We start from the raw sequence: 24701 nt of genomic DNA on the forward strand, positions 1-24701 counted from the left end.
TTAGGAGTGGAATTGCTGGGTCTTAAGTGTTCATATATCATAAAATTCACACTTTTAAGGTTTAATGGTTTTTAGTATATTTATGGAGTTGTGTAACATTGCACTATCTCATTTCAGAACATTTCCATCACCCCAAAAAGAAACACCATACCTCTTAACAGTCACTCCCTGTTCTCCTTCCCCCTGTACGTGGCAACCACTAGCCTACTTTCTGTCTGTGGATTTGCCTATTCTGGACATTTCTTAAATGGAATCATATAATATGTGGCATTTGTGTCTGACTTCTTTCACTTAGCATGTTTTTGAAGTTCATCCGTGTTACATCATGTAGCAATACTTCATTCCTTTTTATGGCTGAATAATATTTCAGTGTATGGGTATACCACATTTGGTTTATTAGTTGATGGACATTTAGGTGTTTTCCACCTTTGGGCTGTTATGAAAAATGTTGCTATGAACATTCATACACCAGTTTTTACATGGACATATGTTTTCAGTTTTCTTGAGTATATACCTAAGAGTGGAATTGCTGGGTCACATGGTAGCTGTGTTTAACATTTTGAGAAACTGCCAGACTGTTTTCCAAAATGGCTGCACCATTTACAGTCATACCAGCAAAGCATGAGAGTTCCAGCTTCTCCACGTCCTTGCCAACATTTGATGTTGTCTGTCTTTTTGATTATAGCCATCCTACTGGGTGTGAATTAGTGTCTCATTATGGTTTTGATTTGCATTTGTTTATCTTCTTTGGAGAAGTGTCTATTAAAATCTTTTACCCATTTTTTAGTTGGGTTATTTATCATTTTATTATCAAGTTGAAGATTTCTTTATATGTTCTTGATACAGATCTTTAGATATATGAAATGCAAATATTTTCTTGCATTTTGTGGGTTGTCTTTAACTTTCTTGATGGTGTCCTTTGAAGCACAAAAGTTTTTATTTCTATTTATTTTTGTTTGTTTAACCTAATGAAAGCATCTTTTTTTGTTTTGTTTACATTTTATTGGGGTATAATGTTGATTTACAATGTTGTGGTAGTTTCAGGTGTACAGCAAAGTGAGTCTGTTATACATATATCCACTCTTTTTTAGATTCTTTTCCCATATAGGCCATTACAGAGTATTGAGTAGAGTTTCCTGAGCTATATAGTAGGTCCTTATTAGTTATCTATTTTATATGTAGTATTGCGTATGTGTCAATCCCAGTCTTCCACTTTATTCCTCCCCCCATTTACCCCCCCAGTAACCATACGTTTATTTTCTACATGAAGCACAAAAGTTTTAATTTTGATGAAATGCAATCTATTTTTCCTTTTGTTGCTTGCACTTTTAGTGTCATATCTAAGAAACCATTGCTTAATCCAAAGTCATGAAGATTTACTCCTATCCTTTCTCATAAGATTTTTATAGTTTTAGCTCTTAACGTTTAGGTCTGTGGTCTATTTTGAGCTAATTGTTTGTACATGGTGTGAGGTTGGAGTACCAGTTCATTCTTTTATATGTGAAAATCCAGTTGTCCCAGTACCATTTTAAAAAAGACTTTTCTTTGTCCAGTGAATTGTCTGGGCTCCCTTGTTGAAAACCAGTTGACCATAAATGTAAGGGTTTCTTTTGGAAGGCTCATCTTTATCCTATTGATATCTGTCTAGCCTTATGCCAGTATCACAGTGTCTTGATTACTGTATCTTTGTAACAAGGTTTGAAATAGGGAAGTGTGAGTTCCTCCAACTTTGTTCTTTATCAAGATTGTTTTGGCTGTTTAGGATTCCTTGCGTTTCCATATGAATTTTAGGGTCAGCTCGTCCATTTCTGCAAAAGAGCTAACTGGGATTTTGATAAGGATTGTGTTGAATCTGTAGATCAATTTAGGGAGCTTTGCTATCTTAACAATACTGTTTCAATCCATGCACGTGGAGTGCCTATCCAGTTATTTGGGTCTTTTAAAATTTCTTTCGGCAACGTTTTGTAGTGAAGTCTTCCCCCTTCTTTTGTTATATTTTTTCCTAAGGATTTTATTTTGGGGGTGCTATTATAAATGGAAAGCTTTCTTAATTTCATTTTTGAATTGTTTATTGCTAATGTATAGAAATACAATTGAGTTTTGTGTATTGATCTTGTATCCTTCAACCTTGCCGAACTAATTTATTGGCTCTAATTGTTTTTTTGTGGATCCTTAGGATTTTCTACATACAAGATCATGTCATCTGCAATACACATAGTTTTACTTCTTCCTGTCCAGGCTGGATATGTTTTATTTCTTTTTCTTGCCTAAGCAGAGCTTTCTAGGCCCTGGATAGAACCTCTGGTACAGTGTTGAATAGAAGCGATAAGTGGACATCCTCATCGTGTTTCTGATCTTAGGGGAAGCCATTCAGTGTTTCACCATTAAGTATGATGTTAGCTGTGGATTGTTCATAGATGTCCTTCATCAGGTAGACGAAGCTCTCTTCTATTCCTAGTTTGTTGAGCACTTTTATCATGAAATCGTGTTGGATTCTGTCAGATGCTTTTTCTGTATCTATTGAAATGTATGTGTGACTTACGTTCTTTATTCTTTTAATAGGGTGTATTACATTTATTGATTTTTGTATGTTGAACCAGCCTTGCATTCTGTGGATAAATTCCACTTGCTCATGGTGTGTAATCCTTTTTATATGTTGTTGCATTTGGTTTCCTAGTATTTTGTTAAGGATTTTTGTGTCCATATTCATAAGAGATATTAGTCTATAAGTTTCTTATGTTGTCTTTGTGTGGTTTTGGTGTTAAGGTAATACTTGACCTCATAGAATGAGTTGAGAAGTAGTCTCCCTTTTATTTTTTGTAAGACTTTTGGAAAGATTGCTGTTAATTCTTTAAATGTTTGGCAGAATTCACAGTGAAGCCATCTGGTCCAAAGTTTTTCTTTATGGAAAGTTTTTATATTACTAATTTAATCTTTGCTTCTTCTTGAGACACTTTAGGTGGTTTGCGTCTTTTTAGGAGTTGGTCCATTTCATGTAGGTTATCTAATTTGTTGGCATACAGTTATTCATAATATTCCCTTATAATTATTTCTGTTTCTGTAAAGCTGATAGTGATGTCTCCTCTCTCATTCCTGTTTTTAGTAATTTTGGGTTTTACCTCTGTTTTCCTTGGTTAGTCTAGCTGACTAATTTTCGATTTCATTGATTATCCCTATTCTTTTTCTATTCTCTCTTTCATTTATTTCCACTCTCATCTTTATTATTTCCTTCCTTCTGCTTGCTTTAAGTTTCCTCTCCTTTTTCTAGTTTCTTAAGGTGGAAGGCTAGCTATGAATTTGAGATCTTTCTTCTTTTTTAATACAGGAATTTACAGCTGTAAATTTCCTTCTAAATATTAACATAGCTGCATCCTATAAGGTATTTTCATTCATTTCAAAGTATTTTCTAATTTCCTTGTGATTTCTGCTTTGATCCATTATTATTTAGGAGTATGTTGCTTAGTTTCCTACATTTCCTTCTGTTATTGATTTTTAATTCATTCCACTGTGGTCAGGGGATATTCTTAATATTTCATTCCTTTTCAGATTTACTGAGACTTGTTTTATGTCCTAACATGGTCTATCCCAGAGAATGTTCCATGTACACTGAGAAGAAAATGTATTCATTCTACTGCTGTTAAGTGGAGTGTTGTGTAGATGTCTGTTAGGTCTGGTGGTTTATAGGGTTGTTCATTTCTTCTATTTCCTTGTGATCTTCTGCCTCGTTATTCTATCCTTAATTGAAAGTGGGGTATTAAAGTTGCAAACTGTTGTTGTTGAATATTCTATTTCTCTCTTCAGTTCTGTTTCATTTTGCTTCATCTGTTTTCATTGTTATGTCTTCCTGATGTTATGTCTTTTTTTAAAATATTTATTTATTTATTTGGTTGTGCTGGGTCTTAGTTGCAGCAGGCAGGCTCCTTACTTGCAGCTCGCCAGCTCCTTAGCTGTGGCATGTGAACTCTTAGTTGTGGCATGCATGTGGGATCTAGTTCCCTGACCAGGGATTGAACCTGGGCCCCCTGCATTGGGAGCGTAGAGTCTTAATCACTGCACCACCAGGGAAGTCCCGGATGTTACGTCTTTATTAAACAGGACTTTCAACCAATCATCCTTTGTACCACGTTTACCCTCTGCTTGCAGGGAGAACTGGTGCGGACAAATCTTGGGCCTTTTCAGGCTCCTTGGTACATGATCACTTAACTTTTTTCACTTTCCCCACTGCCAGCCTAGCAGCCTTATTGAGTCTGTTCAATGGGTGATTACAGTCTTCCTTCTGCTTGCCCACTTTCAAAATGTTATTGCTGTTGTCACTTTTCTTTGTTGTCTTTGTCCTTATGAGTTTATGGCTTATAAAGAAAAAAATTTACTGTTATTTTTATGATTTTTCTGGAAGGAGTAAAGCTGTATTTTAATCCAGTATCTTTAATTGGAAGTTTCAAAGACCATGATCTTTCCACTGCATAGTGCTAGATAGAGTAGGTACTTTCCTGAGGACAAAGGATGCTTGGTTTTGACTGTAGACCTTAAAAACCAGTTCAGAGAATTTACAAGATTCCATGCTAAGTGCTCTGGGAGAGACAGATGTACATAAGATATGGCCCTTCTTCTCCAGGAGCTCACTCTGTGGAGAGATGAGATGTACAGAAATACTGCTATAGCACATGTAAAAAGGGATAAGTAATAAGAACAGGTATTGGGATAAGTAATAAGAACAGTAATAATGAAAGGTATTGACACCTTTCATTGAACGTCTACAGATTTCAGACAGACGTGTTATGTACATTAAACAATTCAATCTAATAATCTCATAATGGGAATTGTATTATTCCCCCTTTACAGGTGAAGAATGAATTGTTTTATACAAGGCCAGCAGCTAATAACATATCAAGGGAGATTTGAAGCCACGTGTGTCTAACTCTGAAGCTTTCCTATTTCTACCATGTCAGGGTATCTTAGGAGAGGCCCTGTTAGGGACCTAGAGGAATTCAAAGGCAGGAGAGGATCAAGGAAGGCTCCAAGGTGGAGGCATCCCAGCTGGGCCTTGAAGGATGGATAAAGTTCAACATTTTAGATTTTGGGGGGAAGGGGAATCATTCCAGGAAGGGGGAATAGTTTGCTCAAAAGCCAAAGAGGAAGGAATTATAAGATGCATTTGGGGATTTTAAATAACCTGGTGGGAGACGTAGTGTAGGATACCTGCGTGAGGTTAATTAGCCCGAACAGTGCCTGACCTGGAAGAATGAGGCCCTGAGGTGTTTGCATTGGAATAGGGGAAAGCTAAGAAGAGAATTTTAATGATTTTTGTAAAGTAAGAACATCCTCACAACATATATATAATGTGTGTTTAATTAAAAATGTGTGAGGTCACAGACAGTGGGTTGTCACAAGGCTGAAGAGTTCATTTAAAATTTAAGCAAGCAAACACATGTATATGGAATCTAAAAAAAAAAAAGTTCTAATGAACCTGGGGCAGGACAGGAATAAAGACGCAGAGGTAGAGAATGGACTTGAGGACACGGGGAGGGGGAAGGGTAAGCTGGGACAAAGTGAGAGAGTAGCATTGAGATATATACACTACCAAATGTAAATAGATAGCTAGTAGGAAGCAGCCGCATAGCACAGGGAGATCAGCTCGGTGCTTTGTGACCACTTAGAGGGGTGGGATAGGGAGGGTGGGAGGGAGACGCAGAGGGAGGGGATATGGGGATATATGTATATGTATGGCTGATTCACTTTGTTGTACAGCAGAAACTAGCACAATATTGGAAAGCAATTATACTCTAATAAAGATGTTAAATAAAAAATAAAATTTAAGCAAATGCTTGTATTGCTCTTATTGCTTTGAAATGAAAGCAAATAAGTTTTCTAAATGTTAATAATCTCATCTTTTCTAATAAGAAGAAAACCCGACAGTGATATCCCCTTTCTTATCTATCAAATTAGCAAAAATCAAAAAGTGATCATTTGTACTAGGAAGCATGTGGGAAAACAGGTAGTATAAGTAAATGAGATGGCTCCATATATCCTGATAAGGAATGACGACCTCTGCCGTACTTTTAAGTGGAAAAGCACAGTGTAGAACGGTACGTGGAGCAGACTACACTTTGTGTTTTAAAAAAATGTGAGTGGGAGGTGCAGTTTATCCGTAACAGCTTTTCCTGAGAAGTTCCATTAGCACTTAAACCAGTTTTACCCCTTTTATACCAATATCAGTCCTTCTCTTTTTTTTATCTCAAACTTTGCTGCTCAAGTTCCCCTTCAGACTTTCAAGGGGGAGCTGGATAGGTCATTTCATCTCTAATTGCCTTGTGGTTCATTTGTTGTTCACTTTTCTTAGTATCTTCAGCATTTATCACGTTTTCTTGGAATGGCTCCAGTGCCCTTTAGTTTCAGGTAGCCTCTGATCCAGTTGGTAAGTTTCCTACTGTATTCTTGGCTCACTTTACCCATATAGTAGTGAGAATGCAAATACTCATTCTCCTTATCTCTGTTTCTCTACAAGGCTTGCTGGCGGTGACCTTTACACACTGCTTTAGATTTACTCTCACTATCCCTGATACATTTCTTTTCTCCAGTGTAAACATTTTCTGTTCTGCTTAAAACTATTTACTGGGGTGTGTGTGTGTGTGTGTGTGTGTATACATATATGTACATATATGCTTATATACACAAAAACCTAGCAACTCGTTCTGGTGGCCTCCAAGAAGACCAGCAAAATAGGGACCAGTGGACAATGGGTAGTGGAGAGGGAGATTCTCTTTTTACTGATAGACCATTTTGTTTCTCTTGAATTTTATACAGGGAATATAGCCAATATTTTATAATAACTTTAAATGGAATATAATCTATAAAAATTTTGAATCACTGTGTGGTACAACTGAAACTAATATTATATTATAAATCAATCCTACCTCAACAAAAAAAATAGTATTGGTAATAAGAGTAAATAAATGATAAATTGACTTAATAAAGTATTATAAATGGAATGTAACATATAATTCTACAATGTTTTGTGGTTTTTTTTTTTTTTTTTTTTGCGGTACGTGGGCCTCTCACTGTTGTGGCCTCTCCCGTTGCGGAGCACAGGCTCCGGATGCGCAGGCTCAGCGGCCATGGCTCACGGGCCCAGCCGCTCCGCGGCATGTGGGATCTTCCCGGACCGGGGCACGAACCCATGTCCCCTGCATCGGCAGGCGGACTCTCAACCACTGCGCCACCAGGGAAGCCCAACAATGTATACTATTAAATGATAGTATATAAATAGATATTATACCCATTATATTGATGAAGTTACAGATAAGTTAATTATGCAGATTTATGGCTAATAAGAGAAATGTTACTTTCCACTTATTTTATACTTTACAGTCCATATAACTTTTCTTATTTAATTTTTAAAACAGCCCTGGCAGGTAGCTGGTTATTATCTTTATTTTACAGACACTCTATTTTTATGAGAATGGCAAAACATGAATAAGACACAAATAAGGAAACTAGGCTTCCGAATGATTAGGTAACCTAAGTTTCACATCTAGTACTTGAATCCAAGTTTAGTGCAGTTTCCTCTGTGCTGCAGAGAAGGGTGTTCAGAGCATATCCCCAAGTTTTTGTGCTTGATTTGGAGTTGATTACCGACCTTTTCCATCATAGATTCTTTGGTGCCCTCATTCAACACAGAATATGGCACTGAACCAGTCTGATACAAATAAAAAGAAGCCAGGGCTTCCCTGGTGGCGCAGTGGTTGAGAGTCCGCCTGCCGATGCAGGGAACACAAGTTCGTGCCCCTGTCCGGGAAGATCCCACATGCCACGGAGCGGCTGGGCCCGTGAGCCATGGCCGCTGAGCCTGCACGTCCGGAGCCTGTGCTCCACAACGGGAGAGGCCACAGCAGTGAAAGGCCCGCGGACCGCAAAAAAAAAAAAAAGAAGCCATTCAGCCTACCAGTACATAAGTAGGCACCCCAGGCTCTGCCCCATCTCCCATCATGGGCAGGGAGCTTTGGCTTTGGGCATTGAGAATGCGAACCAAACAAGATAGACTTACTTGTACTGTAGCTCAGAAGTTCACCTGTGTCTTCTTTTCATTGTTCTAGGAAGAGTTGCAGGCCAACCTGGACCTGATTCAAACCTACAGACTGCATATTGCCCAAGATATCAACCAAGAAAACCTGCAGCTCTTCCTGGGTTCCTATAATGGGTACAGTTGTTTCTCTTCCTTCACTTAAATGCAGACTAGGTCTAAGAAGATAACGGATATTTAAGAGAGAAGGAGAAGAGGAAATAAACTACTTCTTCCAGTGTTGTGTGATGGGATTGCTTTCGTACTTTTCACCACAGTAGAAGGGGAAGGGCTTTCAGACAGAAATGAAGACAGCTTTCAAGAGCAATGCATGAATTGAAGGCTGTTTCAGGCATGTTCAACTACCAGTTGTACTTTTAAGATGTTTTGAGACCAGAAGTACCTAAAGTTATGAACACACACAAAACACACACATTGAGGTGGCACAGAAAGATGCGTGTAGAGGAGGCAAAGAATAGAAGCCTTGGGCCCCAATTCAGTCTCTCTGCTGGTGTCCTGTCATCACGCAGAAGTGACGCACGGAGAGAAGCTTCATTCTTATCTTGGGACCAGCTTCTCCAAGGTGAAAATGTTAGCTCCTTCTAGCTTTCTGGGTACATGGAAAAAGATTAAGGAAATGGGTCAGCTGTAACTTACCCAGAGTCACACAGCCGGTCAGGAGCAAAGCCAGGTTTTGAACCCAGTCTCTCTAGCTCCTTCCTCTGTGTAACAAAGCCTCCTTACTTTTCGTTGAAATCAGAAAGGTTATTAAGTACCGCACTGAACTGTTAGTTACCAGGAGAATGTTCCCCCAAGAAAGTTCCCCTTGGACCTCCATGGCGGTCCAGCACTTAAAATTCTGTGCTCCCAATGCACGGGGCACGGGTTGGATCCCTGGTCGGGGAAGATCCTGCATGCCACGTGGTGTGGCCAAAAAAAAAAAAGAAAAAAGTTCCCCTTAAGAAATTATTCCTATAAACTAGTTGGAAAATTGAACACTTAAGACTTGAGGATTTCAACAGCACTGCTATTGAGTTTTGAAGTTGCCTCCTTTTAGCATCCTGCAGAGTCCCTTTTTCCTGCTCTGTACCACTCAGGATGCCGCTGAACAGAGTGCACAAGGGCCCCTTCCCTCATCTGTGTGAAAGAAAGACAGTTTTCAGATTTCTTGATACATTTTGTTTTTCACAACCAGGAAGTAACCTGAGTTGCCATGATTTTACCTGAAAAGTGCATTGATTCCTTTGTGTTTCTCTAGACGCAGAGACCTGGAGATCGAAAGACCCATTCCGGGACAAAATGATAACAAATCAAAGACATTAAAGTAAGTCCCTCGGTCTCCCCCGCTACGCTGCTCGACACCTTTGCCTGTCACAGGCAGAGTCATTTTCAGTGGAGTATATGTGCTGCCTGCTCAGTGTCCTCTTACTTTCCCTTTCCCCAGGTGTTCTACTTTATTGGTGGTAGGTGACAATTCACCTGCAGTTGAGGCTGTGGTAAGTATGTCCTGATGTTGTGAAGATGAAATGCAATAAATTGTGTGTAACACACTCTGCTGACGCACTCGAAACAGTTGGTAGGTACTAGTTTTTGTGATTTCTCATTACACAGACCAGGGTTTGCACTTTGTTACCCAGTGTGGAGGAAGAATTCCTCGTTGATCACTGTGTTTCATCAGAAGGGTTCAGGACTGCCCTTGAGTGCTTTGGGTGGTGGAGCTCGCTCTGTGGCAAGCAGGACAGGTAAAGGCCACGGGCTTATCGTCAGACTTCTGACAGCCTTGGCCTTCTGCAGCCACCACAGATATAGAAGGCTGCTGGGAGCCTGTACACTTGCCTGAAGCACGTAGCACACTGGCAAAAAAAAGATGTGCTCATTGTAGAAAATTGGTAAATAGGAGGACAGGAGGAGAAGTCATGATCCCATTACTCAAAGACAAGCCATTATGTTTTTCTTTACAATAGATGGGATGATGTTAGCTATACAGTGTTTTGGGACCTCATGACTTAGCACTGTTGAGAGCGTTTTTCCATACTATAAAGTCAGTATATCTGTATAATACTCAGTCTTATAAATACACCCTTGTTTAGGTAACCCCATTCTCCTGTTGATTATTCCTGATTTTGCACCATTAATAATGTTGCTGTTGAACATCCTTATAGAATCTTTGCTTGAATCTTTGATCATTTCCCTGGGATGAGTTGGAAATAACGTGTCAAAAATCATAAACCTCTTTAAGGTTTTTAATACATTCTGCCAGTTTCCTTTCCAGAAAAGACATAACAGTGTGTTGCCACTGCCTATGTTTGAGAGTGCCTGTTCCACAGCATGCTGTTTAGCATTGGACTTTCAAATTTCATTAGTAGTTAATTTGATGAAAAATGGTACCCCACTGTTTTAATTTGCACTTCTGTATTTACAGATGAAGCTGACAGTTTTTCATAAGTCTGTTATCACTTGCTTGTCTTTCCCACAGCATATATAACTTAAGTATCTGCGTGAAATTATCTGGTTTTCTTTGGCCTACTTCACTTCTACCCTATTTAGAGCAAAACATTAGGAAGTAAAGCTTTTAGAAAGGGAATCTAATAATTAATCAGAGATGCAGACATAGATGAGAAGCTTGGTGGGCAGGGGGAGTGTTGGTAGGGTGAGACAGGTATGACAATAGAATATATTCACACTTCCTGAATTACCCTGTAAAACATTCTGTGTCTAGTGTAAAATACATAGTGTGGCTTGAGCACAGAGGCGAATAACTCTCAACTCAAAAAAAAAAAATCCCCAAAGGTAATAAAGTTATAGTGAAGATCTCATCAAGAAGGAGTATTGTAAAGGTCCATCTTTTTTGGCTAAAAAGGTAGAGATACGTGCTACAAAATATCAAAAACATTTTTTCATAAACAATGTGTTTATGAAAATAGTATCGTTTATAGAAAATACCCTTAATCAGAATTCTCTAATCATGCTGAGTTGCCTTTTGGAAATTACATGGACTTAAAGCAACATTACCAATTATTTTTCAAGATTGTGTAAGTTGGCCAATACAGATAAGATCTTTTTCTCTTTCTGATTTCCACACCTTCAGTGTTTATAGAGAAGAACTTCAGGAACCCCATCTGTACCACAAGCTAGATGCTCTTCTAGACACATTCAAAACCAGCTCCCCTGCCCCAGAGCCTTTTATCCCATAAGTTGGTAGGGATTCAAGGGCTATATCCGTGCATGGAAGAGCAGGAAGAAACTCCACAAATTCTGGTCACTGTTGCTAGCTATTCTTGCTCACATATTCATTCAGCATCATATTTTGAGCATCTCCTATTCTCGCGATGCTGTGGAGAATACAAAAATGAATAAGACGGAGTCTCTGCACTTGGAGCTGGGGAGAGAGTAGACATGTAAAAAACCAACTGTTGTTCTTGGCCTACCAGAAACGGAGACTTCTTATAAAGTTACAGAAATTACAAAGTGATGAACCAAGGAAAGCATGCTTTATTATATTAAGTACAAACTTGGGAGTTGATTCTTCCAGAAAATATTTATTGTATGTCTACTGTGTTCTCAGCACGGTGCCTGGCAGTTAGGGATCCGGTTTTTACATTCTGCCCTTTAGAGCACCTTCTATAGTAAGTAAACGGGTACATTTGTTTGTCACTGCCTGCGTTGTCATTTGTGTAGAGCAAAAACCTTGATTTGGTGATTCTGGCTTTTAGATCATCCTGTGATTTTAGAAGAGTTTTGAATACCTACCCATCAGCAATCCCCAGAGTAAACTTTCAGCTGTGTTACTGGTTCTTGCCTGGGTAATTTTAATAACTCCCTAACTGGCTCGCTGCCTCTGCAGTCTGTCATACAGGCCACTGCTGGTTATTTTCCTAAAACAACTCACATCCTGTCACCCCAGAAACCCTCTGTGGCTTTTTGCCTTCCACAGTCAGTTCAAGTCTTTCCAACCTCTCCCCACAGTGCACCCTCACGCCATGCTTGTCTCTGTAACCCCACACATGCGCTGCACACTCACTTCGCAACCCCTGGGTCTTTGCTTATGCTTTCCGCCTGACTCTGGAAGCCTTCAAATGCCCGCCCCTTCTTACTCTAGCTATAGAAATTCTACTCATTCTTCTATTCTCACTCAGCTCAGAAGTGAAATTTTCAAGTGATCTCATTCTGCCTCATATTACATTATTACATTTCCACCCCACTAGCTTTTCCACGCTCTTAGCACAGTGTTTTATATGTGTGCTTGGGCACGCATGTGTAAAGAAGAGATCCAGTTAATCAGGTTAACCATAAAACACTGTTGAACCTGGAGATTATCTCCCCAGAACATTTTCTTTGAGGTCCCTGCCTTTGTGGATACAAAGGTATGAGATACGATACAGGTAAATGTACAAGGTTGTAATTCTTAATTGCAATGGCTACAGTGAGAGAAAAACCATAGAGAGTTCAACTTTACATGGGATAGCCGAAGATCTTGAGGCAGAAGAGAATCAGGGTGTAAGGAGTGGCAAACCCACTGCATCCAGGGCATGGGAAAGGAGTGAGAAATGGGCAGGGGAGGGGTATAAGGGCCAGTTGTGCTGGGAAATCAAGACCCCAGCAGGTGAGGGCCACGGTCCAGTTCACTTTTTAAAGTAGGTAACTTGTCCCCATGTTATGTAGCTAGTAGGAGGAATTAGATTCAACGTGTAGTCCTTTAAAGACTCTACTTGTAACGGACTCAGAAAATGAACTTTGCCAGATTTTTAGATCTACTAAGAAACATAAGATATAAAGTACTTCCTATAAACATGTCTCCCACTTTGTATTTTGGTAATTTGGCTGATTCAGCCGTCTCCAAATGAGCCATTGATCTTGGAAGATCATTCTCATGCCAAGCTATTTCTTATTTTTCTAGCAGTTCATAAAATTGTCTGTCTCTCTCTCTCTGTTTTTTAAGGTTGAATGCAATTCTCGCCTGAATCCTGTAAATACAACTTTGCTAAAGGTAATGTGTCTTCTTTCCTCATTGCCAACCATGAGTGAGTAAATTATACGTGGTTCAAATTACTTTATTTCTGGAATAGTTGCCCAGAAAGAAGGAAAGCTGCTCTTCCTCTGTCTGATTCTCTCATTCTCTTAAAAAAAATTTCTTTTCCTGAATATATTCTCATTGTAGAAAATTGGAAAATAGGAAAAAAATGGAAATATAAAAAAAGAATAAAATAAAAATTACCCTAATCCTGCCCCCCAAAGGTAACCTTCTGGTGAAAACATCAGTCTTTTTCCTATACATTTTTACATCATTAAGATCATAGGCTGTTTCTAGCCCTGTGTCTGTTTTCTTCAACTTTTTGACATATAAACATCTTCCCGTGTCATTAAAAACGTCATAAGCATTATGTAATATTGTTTTGAGAAATTAGGTAATGAATGGAAATTCTTTACGTGCTAAATCCCCTTGTATGGATAAGGAAGCTTCCAGTAACATTCTCATGATAAGGGTAGATGCATTTTTTCTTTCTCTTAGGGCAAATAGAGAGTAACTCTTGTACTGAATTTCTAGGGTTAATATCAAGCTTCTCCCCGTTTTGACTGTACCCCAGGCTCACATTTTCTGGAGCCTCTAGTGACATATTTAAGGGCCTGACCTCCTGCTTTGAATTTGGATTACCGTAGATTTAAGTACTGATCTTATGCTTCTGACTGTTGCTTTCTGAGCCTGAAAGACCTCTGCTTTCTTCCCTTTCTCTTTGAAGTGAGATTAAAAGGGAAGTGCTGCCACCAGAAGCAGCCCATAGTTCCTGGAAATATAACATGAGGTTAATGCTCTGAGGTTACAAAACTCAGAGTGTTCTGGGGTCCGGGTGATCGGTGAACTAGTCTAAAATACGAATTTTTTTTTTTTTAAAGCATGTGGTTTCAAATTAGCTTTCGTTGCAGGTTTGAATCAGTTTTCCAAAAGCGCAAAACAACTTTACAGTAGCCATAGATGTGCTTATTTTTGGGCAAAAATGCCCATCCACAGCAGCATGATGGAACTGATTCTCTGTTTGGGAGAGAAAGCTTGGAAACAGTCTTTCCCAGTATTCTCTCTGCATACGGGAACTGTTTTACAGTTCTAATCAGACCCTGACTCCTAACCTTCATGAAAATACAGTCTGGGCCAGTTAGCTCTATTTGATACTTATTCAGGTTAAATATTTGTTCCTGGGCTTCCCTGGTGGCGCAGTGGTTGAGAGTCCGCCTGCCGATGCAGGGGACATGGGTTCGTGCCCCGGTCCGGGAAGATCCCACGTGCCGCGGAGCGGCTGGGCCCGTGAGCCATGGCCGCTGAGCCTGTGCGTCCGGAGCCTGTGCTCCGCAACGGGAGAGGCCACAGTGGTGAGAGGCCCGCGTACCGAAAAAAAAAAAAAAAATTTGTTCCTGATCTTACACGTAGAATTTTCAGGGAACTGATTGTTCCTTATTAACCTCAAATTCCTGTGTCCCCTGTGGCATCCCATCTGCTGAATAACAGTCCACCCTCAAAGAAAGTTTTCATGTTAGTGAAGGGAGACCATGAGGTTCATGTCTCTTTTTTAAAAAATGCCAGTCAGCCTGAATAGGCTACTATCTGAGTATGGAATGCATAACAGCTGGAAGGAGGAGGATGGCCTCGTGGTTGGCCATCATGCCCTAGAAGCAGTGTTCTCTGCGGATTGGCAGAATATGCATCACCTGGCTTGTTAGAAATGCAAGTTCTTGAGACCCGCTCCAAACCTATTAAATAAGAATCTCTAGAGACTTCCCTGGTGGTCCAGCGGTTAGGACTCCGTGCTCCCAAGGCAGGGCGCCCAGGTTTGATCCCTGGTCAGGGAACTAGATCCCGCATGCCGCAACTAAAAGATCCCACATGCTGCAGCTAAAAAACCCGCACGCCACAACTAAAGATCCTGCACGCCACATCTAAAGATCCTGCACGGGGCAATGAAGATCCCACATGCCGCAAAATAAATAAATATTTAAAAAAAAAAAAAGAATCTCTAGGGCAGGAATTCAAGAATCTGAGTTTTAACAAGTCCTCCTGGTAATTCCAATGCATGCTAATAAAACGCTACTCTAGAAATCTTTGCACAGGTGAGAATAACCAACTGTAAAGATTTATGAAGTGAGAGACAGTCGCCTTACCAAATCCAACTATGAAATGAAAGTGGCTGACCAAGTAGGTTGGCTGAATTCAGCCTCAGTGCCTGATTGGAGACATCCCGTTAATCGTGAAATGAAGACAATGTAGAGTTGAGACAGAACCTTAAAAGTGTGGTACCCTGAGAAGTTAGGATCACACTGTTTGAGGACTCTGAAAGTAACATTCTCCAGGTGGAGGCAGAACCATGGTTGAAGGTAGCGGTTAACTTCACTATCACCCAAATGGAAAATTCCCGACATGGGCCTGAAAGTTAGGCCCTGCATTACTGATTAATAAATGTTGAATAATCTTTCAAAATTACATCCAAGGTTATTGCTAGGATTTAAGTCTTTGTGTAAGAGTGCATTGAGGGGGACTTCCCTGGTGGTGCAGTGGTTAAGAATCCGCTTGCCAGTGCAGGGGACACGGGTTCAAGCCCTGGTCCGGGAAGATCCCACATGCCGCGGAGCACCTAAGCCTGTGCGCCACAACTACTGAGCCTGTGCTCTAGAGCCTGCAAGCCACAACTACTGAAACCCACACGCCTAGAGCTCGTGCCCCACAGTGAGAAGCAAGCACACTGCAGCGAAGAGTAGCCCCCGCTCGCCGCAACTAGGGAAAGCCTGCATGCAGCTGCGAAGACCCAACACAGCCAAAAATAAATAAATTTATTTAAAAAAAAAAAAGAGTGCATTGAGGAGATGGACGCTTGGATGTAGTTAAACATTAAGTTAAGGAACCTAAAATTTGATCCTGTCCTTTTTGAAAGGACCCATGGATGTTCAGAGCATTTCCCTTAGGCGTAAGTCTCAGCTGACTTACATATTTTTCCTCTTCTAGATGGCAGACTGTGGTGGACTCCCCCAAGTAGTTCAGGTAAGGAGATTTTTTTAAAAGCACCCATTTGATTCCAGCTCTCTGACTGTGCAAGGATTAATGCCTTCTTATTTTGTCCCCCTAGCCCGGGAAGCTCACCGAGGCCTTCAAGTACTTTTTGCAGGGAATGGGCTACAGTGAGTAGTACACAACTTTCTATTCTACCAAAGATTTATTGATAATGGGGTCATTTTGGCGTCTGATGAGTACTCAATTCTCAGGGCTTAACCTCTGTGCTAGCCAGCCTGAAATCAAATAGAAACCAAAATGTTCATGGAACATTCATCTGTGCATATATATAAAGATGAGCTAATGCTTATTAAGCACTTACTTTGTGCCAGGCACTCTGTATTCTTAACCTTGAGAGGTAAGTTCTGTTATTAGTCCCATTTTATAGAAAAGGAAACTGAGGCTCAAAGAGGCTAAGCACCTTTCCCAGGGTAACAATTCAGCTGCAGAGCCATGCTTCAAACCCTGCCAGTCTGACTCCAGAGCCCATATTTTCAACCACTGAAGCTTAGCCAGACCTAGCTATGAATCTGAAGTTGTTATTTGCATCTGAACTCAGCTGGTTAATGACTCCTGGACTAGAGAGACAAAATGGAGACTCCAGATGAAAAGCAGTTAAATCAGTTAAGTCTGCTCCACCACAGGAGATGAACTTGCAGAATATTTTAGAGTGAATCCAAGGATGTGTCCGTATCATGTGCCACTGTCCTGGTCTCTTGTATTGTGAGACCCCTGAGCTTTCTCATTTGCCACAGAATATCCGCACTTGCTCCTTTCTTGGAGTTATAAAAAAGAAAACTCTTCTACCCAGGTACAGAGCTCTTTATCCAGTAGGGTGACTTTTCTCCTGTCTTTGGTATCAATGTGTTTAATGACGATTGGGCAGCTGCTCCGGGCAGCAGCTGGGCCCCTGGGTACAGCCCTGTACCTGGTAGGCAGCTCGTGTATGTCTCGTCTAGAGTGGCTGTGTCATCCCCGTCTGTGAGCCACTACCAACCGAGCCCACACCCATATCCCTCTGGGAGGAGCAGAAGTCCCTCTCCTTTCCTAGGAAGCAGCTGTTCTGATCCAAGCAGGTTGGCTGTTCATAGTGAAGGAGAAAACCTTTGACTAGTTGAGAGAAGTAACATCTGAGATGTTACTGAAGCATCAGTTGGCCTCACCTCCTGTCTGGGGCCTTAAAATAAAACTTCACCCCTGGCTTAGAGTGTTCTGTCAGTGTCTGCTAGGCAGCCAAGGTTGCCACTTGGCACTGTCGGGTCACTAACCTGCCTTTTCCTGTGTCCATCCTGCTTCCAGTCCCGTATGTGCAGCTCAGTCACCTGAGCACCGAGTCAGGTACCTTTCTCTATGCTGGCCCCTGCCCCTGCCTCCCAGCCATGCTCTCCTGGCTGCATTGGCTGCCCGCAGCATGTCCGTGGTTTTCCTGTGCAGTGAGAGCCCGATAGAACGTGGCTCGTTGTGCCCTGTGCGAGTTAGCCTGCAGGTCCCGCCCTGGTCCCCCCAGGAGTAAAGGAGCGGGTTGTAACAGCCAGGGTCACAGCGGCAGCTGAAACTTTATAGGCAGGGCCCCTCCACCACCACCAACCTACTTACTGATCCTTGAGTTAACCCCCAGACACTGGATTCTCAATTAGGAGCATCAGAACCTGTGCCTGGAGAACTGCAGGTGATGGCATCTTCGGACCCCTGCGTTGAAATGGCAGCTGGGGGAGTGGCTCGTGTCTCAGAAAGATAGGCAGGGGGCGGGTATGCCAGGTAAGGCCCTTTCCTGGCCAAGCTGGAGGGACCTTACAGACAAAGCAGTGGCAGTAGGCAGGAGTCTGAGTTAAACAGCCACCTCCCATGCCCTTGCTCACAGGCAGCCTGTACCTCACCCCCTGTGCAGAGACCAGCCCGCCTGCCCTCCCTACACCTCATCTTCCTACACGTCTCCTCCCCAGGTAGCAAGGGTCGCCTGTGGACACGGATGGTAGTCTTGTTGTATCGGGCTTGCACTGTGTTTGTGAAACACCTTCATCCTTGTGTGGTGTGGTTCGTCTTTCTTTGGTTTAGTCTTGCATGCACTGCAGGTTTTGGTTACCTGGTTGGGTTCCCAAAGCCTCCTTCCTAATCACCTTATGAATGGCATGGGCATAGCTAAGAGGCTATACTCTGGACTTAGGTTTCCCCTTGTTCTGCTGTGGACTAGAATCAGCTGAGATTGCAGCCAGAACCAGAGGATTAAAGCAGCCTTGCCTAGAGCCCCTCGCCTAGAGCCAGTAGTGCAAAGTGGGGATGGCTATGTCTTGTCCTGGTGTCACCTTAAATGGGTTGGGAAAGCGAAATGTAAAGCTTTTGGTGAAACTTCTAGACTAGCTGAGTTTAACCAGGGCTCCCTCCTATAGTCCTCTTGGTTCTTTCTTACAGTCCCATCTGCCAGCATGACCCGGCTCGCCCGATCACGGACCCACTCCACCTCAAGTAGCATCGGCTCTGGAGAAAGTGCCTTCAGCCGATCTGTCACCAGCAATCAGTCAGATGGAGCTCAAGAATCCTCTGAGTCTCCTGATGTTCTGGACAGACACCAGACCATGGAGGTGTCCTGCTAAGCAGATGCTCCTCCCCTGGACCATGCAAGTCCATCCTCCTTCAGACAGCCACTCCATAATATAACCCTTCATCCAGCAAACTGGCATCTATCTATCTTTAAGTCTTGCATGGCCACTGACTCTCTCTTTCTGGTATCCTGGATTAACCATCCTCTCTGCCTGCCCGCCCCCCTTTTTGTATGTACCGAGAACCACTTCCATGCCATTACTGTAGCATTCCAACACCTTCAGCTGATCAGATCTCCACATCTTCTCTTGCCAGCTTTTCCCTGTGCTTTCCCAACTGTGTAGCTAAGATTGTTTGATCCTGATGTATGTGTGTGAGCACGCGTGTCTGTGTTTGTGTGTGCATAGTTCTGTGATTTTAGACAGGCTTTCTTGTAGAGCTTCTGCAAAAAACAAAAAAAAAAGGGACTCTTTTTTTGCATTTTCAGTGGTGTTTTTAGGGGAAATATGCAGAACAGGTTTCTAGGTTGGGTAGGCCATTGCATTCTCTTTCGCTTCCATATTGGTCAACAAGATCTGCAAAGTGACTTCAGGAGAGAGCAGTTCTGAGGAATGTGGAAGATCATGATTCCTGTTTGGATGGTTGACTGTGACCAACAGAAGGGAGCCTGTTACATAGAGAAGCAGGCCCCGGGTGGCCAGCCACCTTCTCCTCTCCAAATGAATTCACATATACTATTCTGTGAATAAAAGGGAGGGATATGTTCTCTTAGAAGCCCATGAATGATGAGGTTCTGATGCAACGTGGAGTTTTTCCCAAGGAGTGAGTGTGGCTTAATCACTGGACTTTTTCAGCACAGGAAGGGGAAAACGAAATCCCAGGCCTCTGCTCTGTCAGAACAAAACTGAGTCTCTGCAGTGTCTGATACCACATACCAGACGTCTGCAGGAAGCGCCGCCCAGGAGGAACACTCTCCACCCCTCGATTGCCCCAGAAGGGAGAGGTATAGCCTGAAAATTATGTAGATGATGAGGAAATGGCTGGGGAGAGAGGAACAGTAGAGACTTGATTTCAGCAGACTTAATGGAAGCTAAATGAAAGTCAGATAGAACCCATTTCTCAGGAAGTTATTTGTGTGAACTCCCTTTTGTAGGAGGGAAGGGGCCAATCTGTAAGGGCAGCCTGTCCGGGTAGAATTTTGTTCAGTCCGCTGCTATGTGAGGGAGTCACAGCCACCCAGAGAGTGTGACCAGGAGGAGGGTGAGAGCAGCTGCCACCCAGTAAGGGCCCAGCTTTGAGGGCATTGAGACGTTACGTAGAGAAGGGTTGCACAGTTCTGATCTTAGGAAGGGGCTTTTCAGATGTAGCATTTGCTTTCTGCTGAGATACGGAACGCGTTACTCTGGCAGAGTACAACTTTTTACGGATGATGAAATAAAGCTGTGTATGTCTCATTGTTACCCGGTGGCTGGTGTGACTTCTCTCAAGCCACTTCCTGGGGCTCGGGGGGGTACCGAGTGACTGCGTGTGGGCTCCATGCTGGGCACCCTCACATACCTGATGATTATCCACCCAGCAGCACTGTCCGTTTAAAGTGAGGAAACCAAGACCCAGGATAAATAAGTTGCCCGAGGTCATACCAGTAAGCCAGCCGAGATTGAACCCTGAGTCCCTCTGACATGCCTATATTCCTCTCAAACCGAAAACCTGACCGTGAGAAGCCTGACTGTGAGGTGATGCGGGAGAAGCCGAGATCTCGGAAAGGCTGCATCTCAGCTCTGCCCTCTTTGCGCAGTTGCCACCTCCCACCCCTCATGTAGTAATCTGCAGCCACCTGCCAGGGCTCCTGCAACAGACCAGACTGTAGTTCGCCAGGAGGGGCTGTCTTCATACCCACCAAGGACAGTTTCAGGAGGCAGCCGTCTCAGGTCAGTTTTGAACAGTCCAGGGGCTGCAGCTACCACTACATCGAGGTTGCTGTGTCTGTGGCAGACGCTTGTAAAATGACTCGACCCTGCCCATCCTGGTAGAGGACAGGAAACAAATGCATGTGGGCCGATACAGGTGACCGTGCTGAGGTCCTTACAGAACAGGCAGAAGCAGAGTTCCAGAGCTGCAGGTGGTCTCATGGGCACAGTTGCTCTACGAACCCACCTAGCTCCAGCTGCCTTGGCTACACATCGGCAGGGATGGTTGCCTGTTTCCCACCTTGGCTGTGTGCCTGGAGTCGGGCCCCAACTGGCTGGTCCTTACCACACTCATCCTCTTCTCATTTTCATTTCCTTTCTTCCTATTCAATATATTCCAAAAAAAAAAAAAAGTTGGGGTACCTGCTTTGTGAGAGGCAAGGAAGTGGCCAGGTAGATGCTCCCACCCAAGATGCTTGTGTGAAGCTTTTTCATATAAATTTCGTATAAATTCCGGAATTCCATATAAATTCCATATAAATAAAAATCTCACCCAGTTCTCATGGCAACTCTGCAAAGTGGCAGTGTGTGTTACAGACAAAGAACAGCTGAGGAAAGTTAAGTGATTTGGCCAAGGACACCTAGCTAGAAAAAGTTCCCAGTTCTTCCAAAATCGATGCATTTTCATATTTTATTAGCTACAGGCCACGCCCTTACACCCTCCTGAATGTTCCTCCTACTGAGCCAGTACGGTAGACCCTTCTCCAGTTTTGTGGATGAGAAAACAGGCCCAGAGGTAACCAATTTACAAATGGTCAAAAAACGAACAGAGCAGCAGATCTAGGCTTTAAACTCTCTAATTCTCAGGTGCCTCCCTGAGTGGAATGGGAGAGGATATGGTGGGATTTTTTTGAGACCATAGATGGTCATTCCCTACTTCCTCATTCATGGGCCTCTCCTTAAGGCCAGTCCAAAAGTCTGCCTGTCAGATGAAAAGATGGACATCGCGGTGGTGTGGAGGCAAGAGCAGGAGGGTGGGCCTGTGATCAGTTCCCTCCCAGCCACAGGCCACATCCTTGAGTGGCCGTCACCCACCCTAACATCCTGGTTAGAACCTCCACTCTGGCTCCCTCAGCCCTCCACGCCAGGTGCCGCAGGAGTTAAATCTCAAACCAGCCTTTCCCGGGAGAAAGGGAGAACCTGAGCCCGGGTGTGCTCAAGGCCCCAGAAAAGGCTGCATTGTCTGTGAAATAGCGGTTTCACGTTAAAAGCATCTGTCTCCAGGATTGCTAAGCCCCTAATGGGGAGGCAGTGAATGGGTGGTTGTTTAGATACTAATGAGCTGAGATTTTTATTAATTTAAATTCAAAAAAAATTTTGGTTTTTTGGCCATGCCACACGGCTTGTGGGATCTTAGTTCCCCAACCAGGGATGGAACCCGGGCCCTGAGCAGTGGAAGCGTGGAGTCCTAACTACTAGACCACCAGGGAATTCCCTAAATTTAAATTTTAATGACTGGTTTAAACATACTAATCAAAGGGGGTTCTATCGGAGCTTCTTTATCCTAGCCGAGTGGTTCTTAAGTTTAGGGTGTGCATCAGAATCACCTGGAGGGCTCATGAAAACAGGTTGCTGGCCCCCTACCATGGAGTTTCTGATTGGGTAGATGAGAGATGGAGCCTGAGAACTGGCATGTCTCACACATTTCCAGATGATGCTGAGGCTGCTGGCCTAGGGACCACACTTGCGGAACCACTGTCCAGGTCCTGCTACACAAAGCGTGGTTCCCAAACCAGCAACATGGGTATCGCCTGGGAGTTGTTAGCAATGCAGAATCTTGAGCCCCACTGAACCAAAATCTGCTGTTTAACCAGATCCCCAGGGGATTCCTATACACATTAAAGGTTGGGACACTCCAAGGCAGTGCTTCCCATACTTGCTAGTCAAAGGAATCTCTTGGAGTGTTTAAGATTCAAATGTTGGGGCTGCTCCTCTGGTGACTTGGATTCGGAAGACGTGGGGGAATCCCAGGAATCATACTAACAGGCCCCTCAGGTGATTATAATAGACCAGGTAAGCATGGGAAACTCCTGCTCATTTAGCTTGGTTCTGTGTTCCTTGGATCAGACCAAGCCACACAGTCAGAGAGAAACCTCTCCCTCCAGGATCATGACGAGGCAGCTGCTTCTCCCCCATAAACCGGAACTTGGGGAAGGTGGCTCCTCGACGGTCTGTGATGCCGTCAGAGGAAACGGGTGGTTGTGAGAACCACAGAGCCTGCAGATGTGAGCTGGGAGCCCCAAGGACCCTGTGACAGAGCTTGAAGAGCCCTGGGCCTGCTTCCTGGCCTGGCTGTGCTTGGGAGGGCCAGCCAGTTGGAGGTGGGGCTCCTTTCCCATCCCTGGGGTACAGACTGCTGACCACAGGCAGATGCCAAGCTCCCCAAAGCAATATCGAGAGCCTCTCCCTGAAGACTCCAAGGCTGAGAGGGTCCCGGGTGACCTAGGACGAAGGACATTGGCCGACTTCCAGAAGGGGCCCCCCAAAGCCCTAACCTCTTCAGCTAAAGCATGCGTCTTAGCCGAGCCCCTGCCCCAAGCCTCTGATGACAGGAAAACAGTAAGTATGCTTGCTTTTTGTTTTCCGACGGCCTTGGGACTGTGAGGAAGGATGGTCCCCTCAAGACTGGGAGTGGGCTTTACGGTTGGGACAGAGCGTCAGTGGATAAGAGGAGTCTAGATTATAACTTCTGAAGACACGTTCAGCTCTAGAGTCTACAATTCTTCTTAAAAGGGTGATCTTTCTCAGTTGAAAGGGAGGGAGGTCTCCTTTCAGCTCAATCCAAATTCATCACTTACGCCGCCACAGAGAAATTATCTGCAGAAAATTATCTTCAGAAAAACACAAAAGACGCGGATTGTAGATCCAGCTATGCACTAACCCGCTACGAACAGTGAGCACGAGGTTGCTCTCCCTGGGCCCCGGGCCTTGTTTTGAATGGCATTCAAACCCTGCCGACCTCTCAAAGGGTCAAGTACTGTGGTCAAAACACCAAATGTTCCACGTGCTGACCGCGGCTGCCTTTAATTCTTCGCTTCCGCCCATGCCTGGGTCCCCTAGAAAGTGCCTACCTAACATGTAGTAAGTTGTTCAGATACTTAGACAATTATGATCAGATTCTTAAAAGTTGGGGCCAGTACCATCCCCCCCTTCTAGGTCTGCCCACCCACGGTCTTCACTTTGCCCCTAGAAGGCCTCCTGACATTGACGGGACCAGGTGAAGGGAGCTGGCAGAGTGCTGGGGGCTCTGCCGGCCTGAGTGCAGGGTTCTCCTGCCTCTCGGGCCCAGCCCCCGGCACCACCTGCAGCGGGGAGAAGTCTCTGGGTTCAGTGTGGTTGGTGACTGTCTTGCTGAAGCAGGGGAAAGGAGACTAACCTCTACTGAGCACACACTCCGTGCCAGGCCCCTCAGCTTCTCCTCACAACCCCTTCGAGTCAGTATTATCCCAGATTCACCAGTGAGACTCAGAGAAGTTACACGCTTTGCCTGAGGTCACACAGCTCGAGCTTGGTTGGTCTGAATCACTCGTGCTCCCCAGGAATGATCTCTCCCAGGGATTTTTGGGACCCCTGTCTGCATAGTTAAGCACAGAGCATGTGCTCCATACCCAAGGGGAAAGGACTATTGAAAACCCGGCCTGAAGGGGTGCCTTGGCATTGAGGGAAGCAGGGACCCCAGGAGGCAGCAGCGCCATCTCGGGCTGCCAAGCCTTCAGGATCCCAAAGTCGGAGCAGGAAGCGGCTGCCGGGAGCCATTCCCTAATGGTGGGCCTGTTTTGTGTTAAAGAGCTCTCCTGTCCCGTGAATACGGAACTCCCCCGGGAGGCAGGAGCAAACATGCCGTCATCCGCATGTGGATGGCACGAGACTACAGACAGCTGTTCCATTCTCCAGGGCCGGATCCTTGCTCCTCAGACAGGAAGGCCCGTGAGGCCATGGGAGTCACTCCTCCATCATGACGGACACCCGTCCTCACCTAGGTGTGGGAAAAGGGTCAAAGGCAAGGATGGAGCCTGCTCTGTCCCTAAACTGGTATAATTATGCCTTGTCTCTAACGAAGAGACTGAAAACGGTCTGAAAGAATGAAACCATCTCCCTACAACAT

General features: G+C 43.8%; 1 protein-coding gene across 5 annotated transcripts in view; it reads left to right on the forward strand.

Annotated features, from left to right (window-relative positions):
- NDRG3 (NDRG family member 3) overlaps nt 1–20083 on the forward strand; it is an 85599-nt gene extending 65516 nt beyond the window's left edge. For 4 of the 5 annotated variants that reach the window (XM_060030834.1, XM_060030837.1, XM_060030835.1 and 1 more), the window contains 8 exons: nt 8094–8197; nt 9318–9383; nt 9504–9555; nt 12999–13046; nt 16047–16082; nt 16168–16219; nt 17391–17429; nt 18501–20083. In XM_060030834.1, the coding sequence (XP_059886817.1) occupies nt 8094–8197; nt 9318–9383; nt 9504–9555; nt 12999–13046; nt 16047–16082; nt 16168–16219; nt 17391–17429; nt 18501–18682 (579 nt within the window). In that variant the 3' untranslated portion in view covers nt 18683–20083. The remainder of the gene's footprint in view (nt 1–8093; nt 8198–9317; nt 9384–9503; nt 9556–12998; nt 13047–16046; nt 16083–16167; nt 16220–17390; nt 17430–18500) is intronic. The other variant, XM_060030838.1, reaches the window with a different exon arrangement.
- Nucleotides 20084–24701: the final 4618 nt, after the last annotated feature.

The sequence above is a fragment of the Delphinus delphis genome, chromosome 15 (genome assembly GCF_949987515.2).
Source record: "Delphinus delphis chromosome 15, mDelDel1.2, whole genome shotgun sequence".
Taxonomy (NCBI): Eukaryota; Metazoa; Chordata; class Mammalia; order Artiodactyla; family Delphinidae; genus Delphinus; species Delphinus delphis.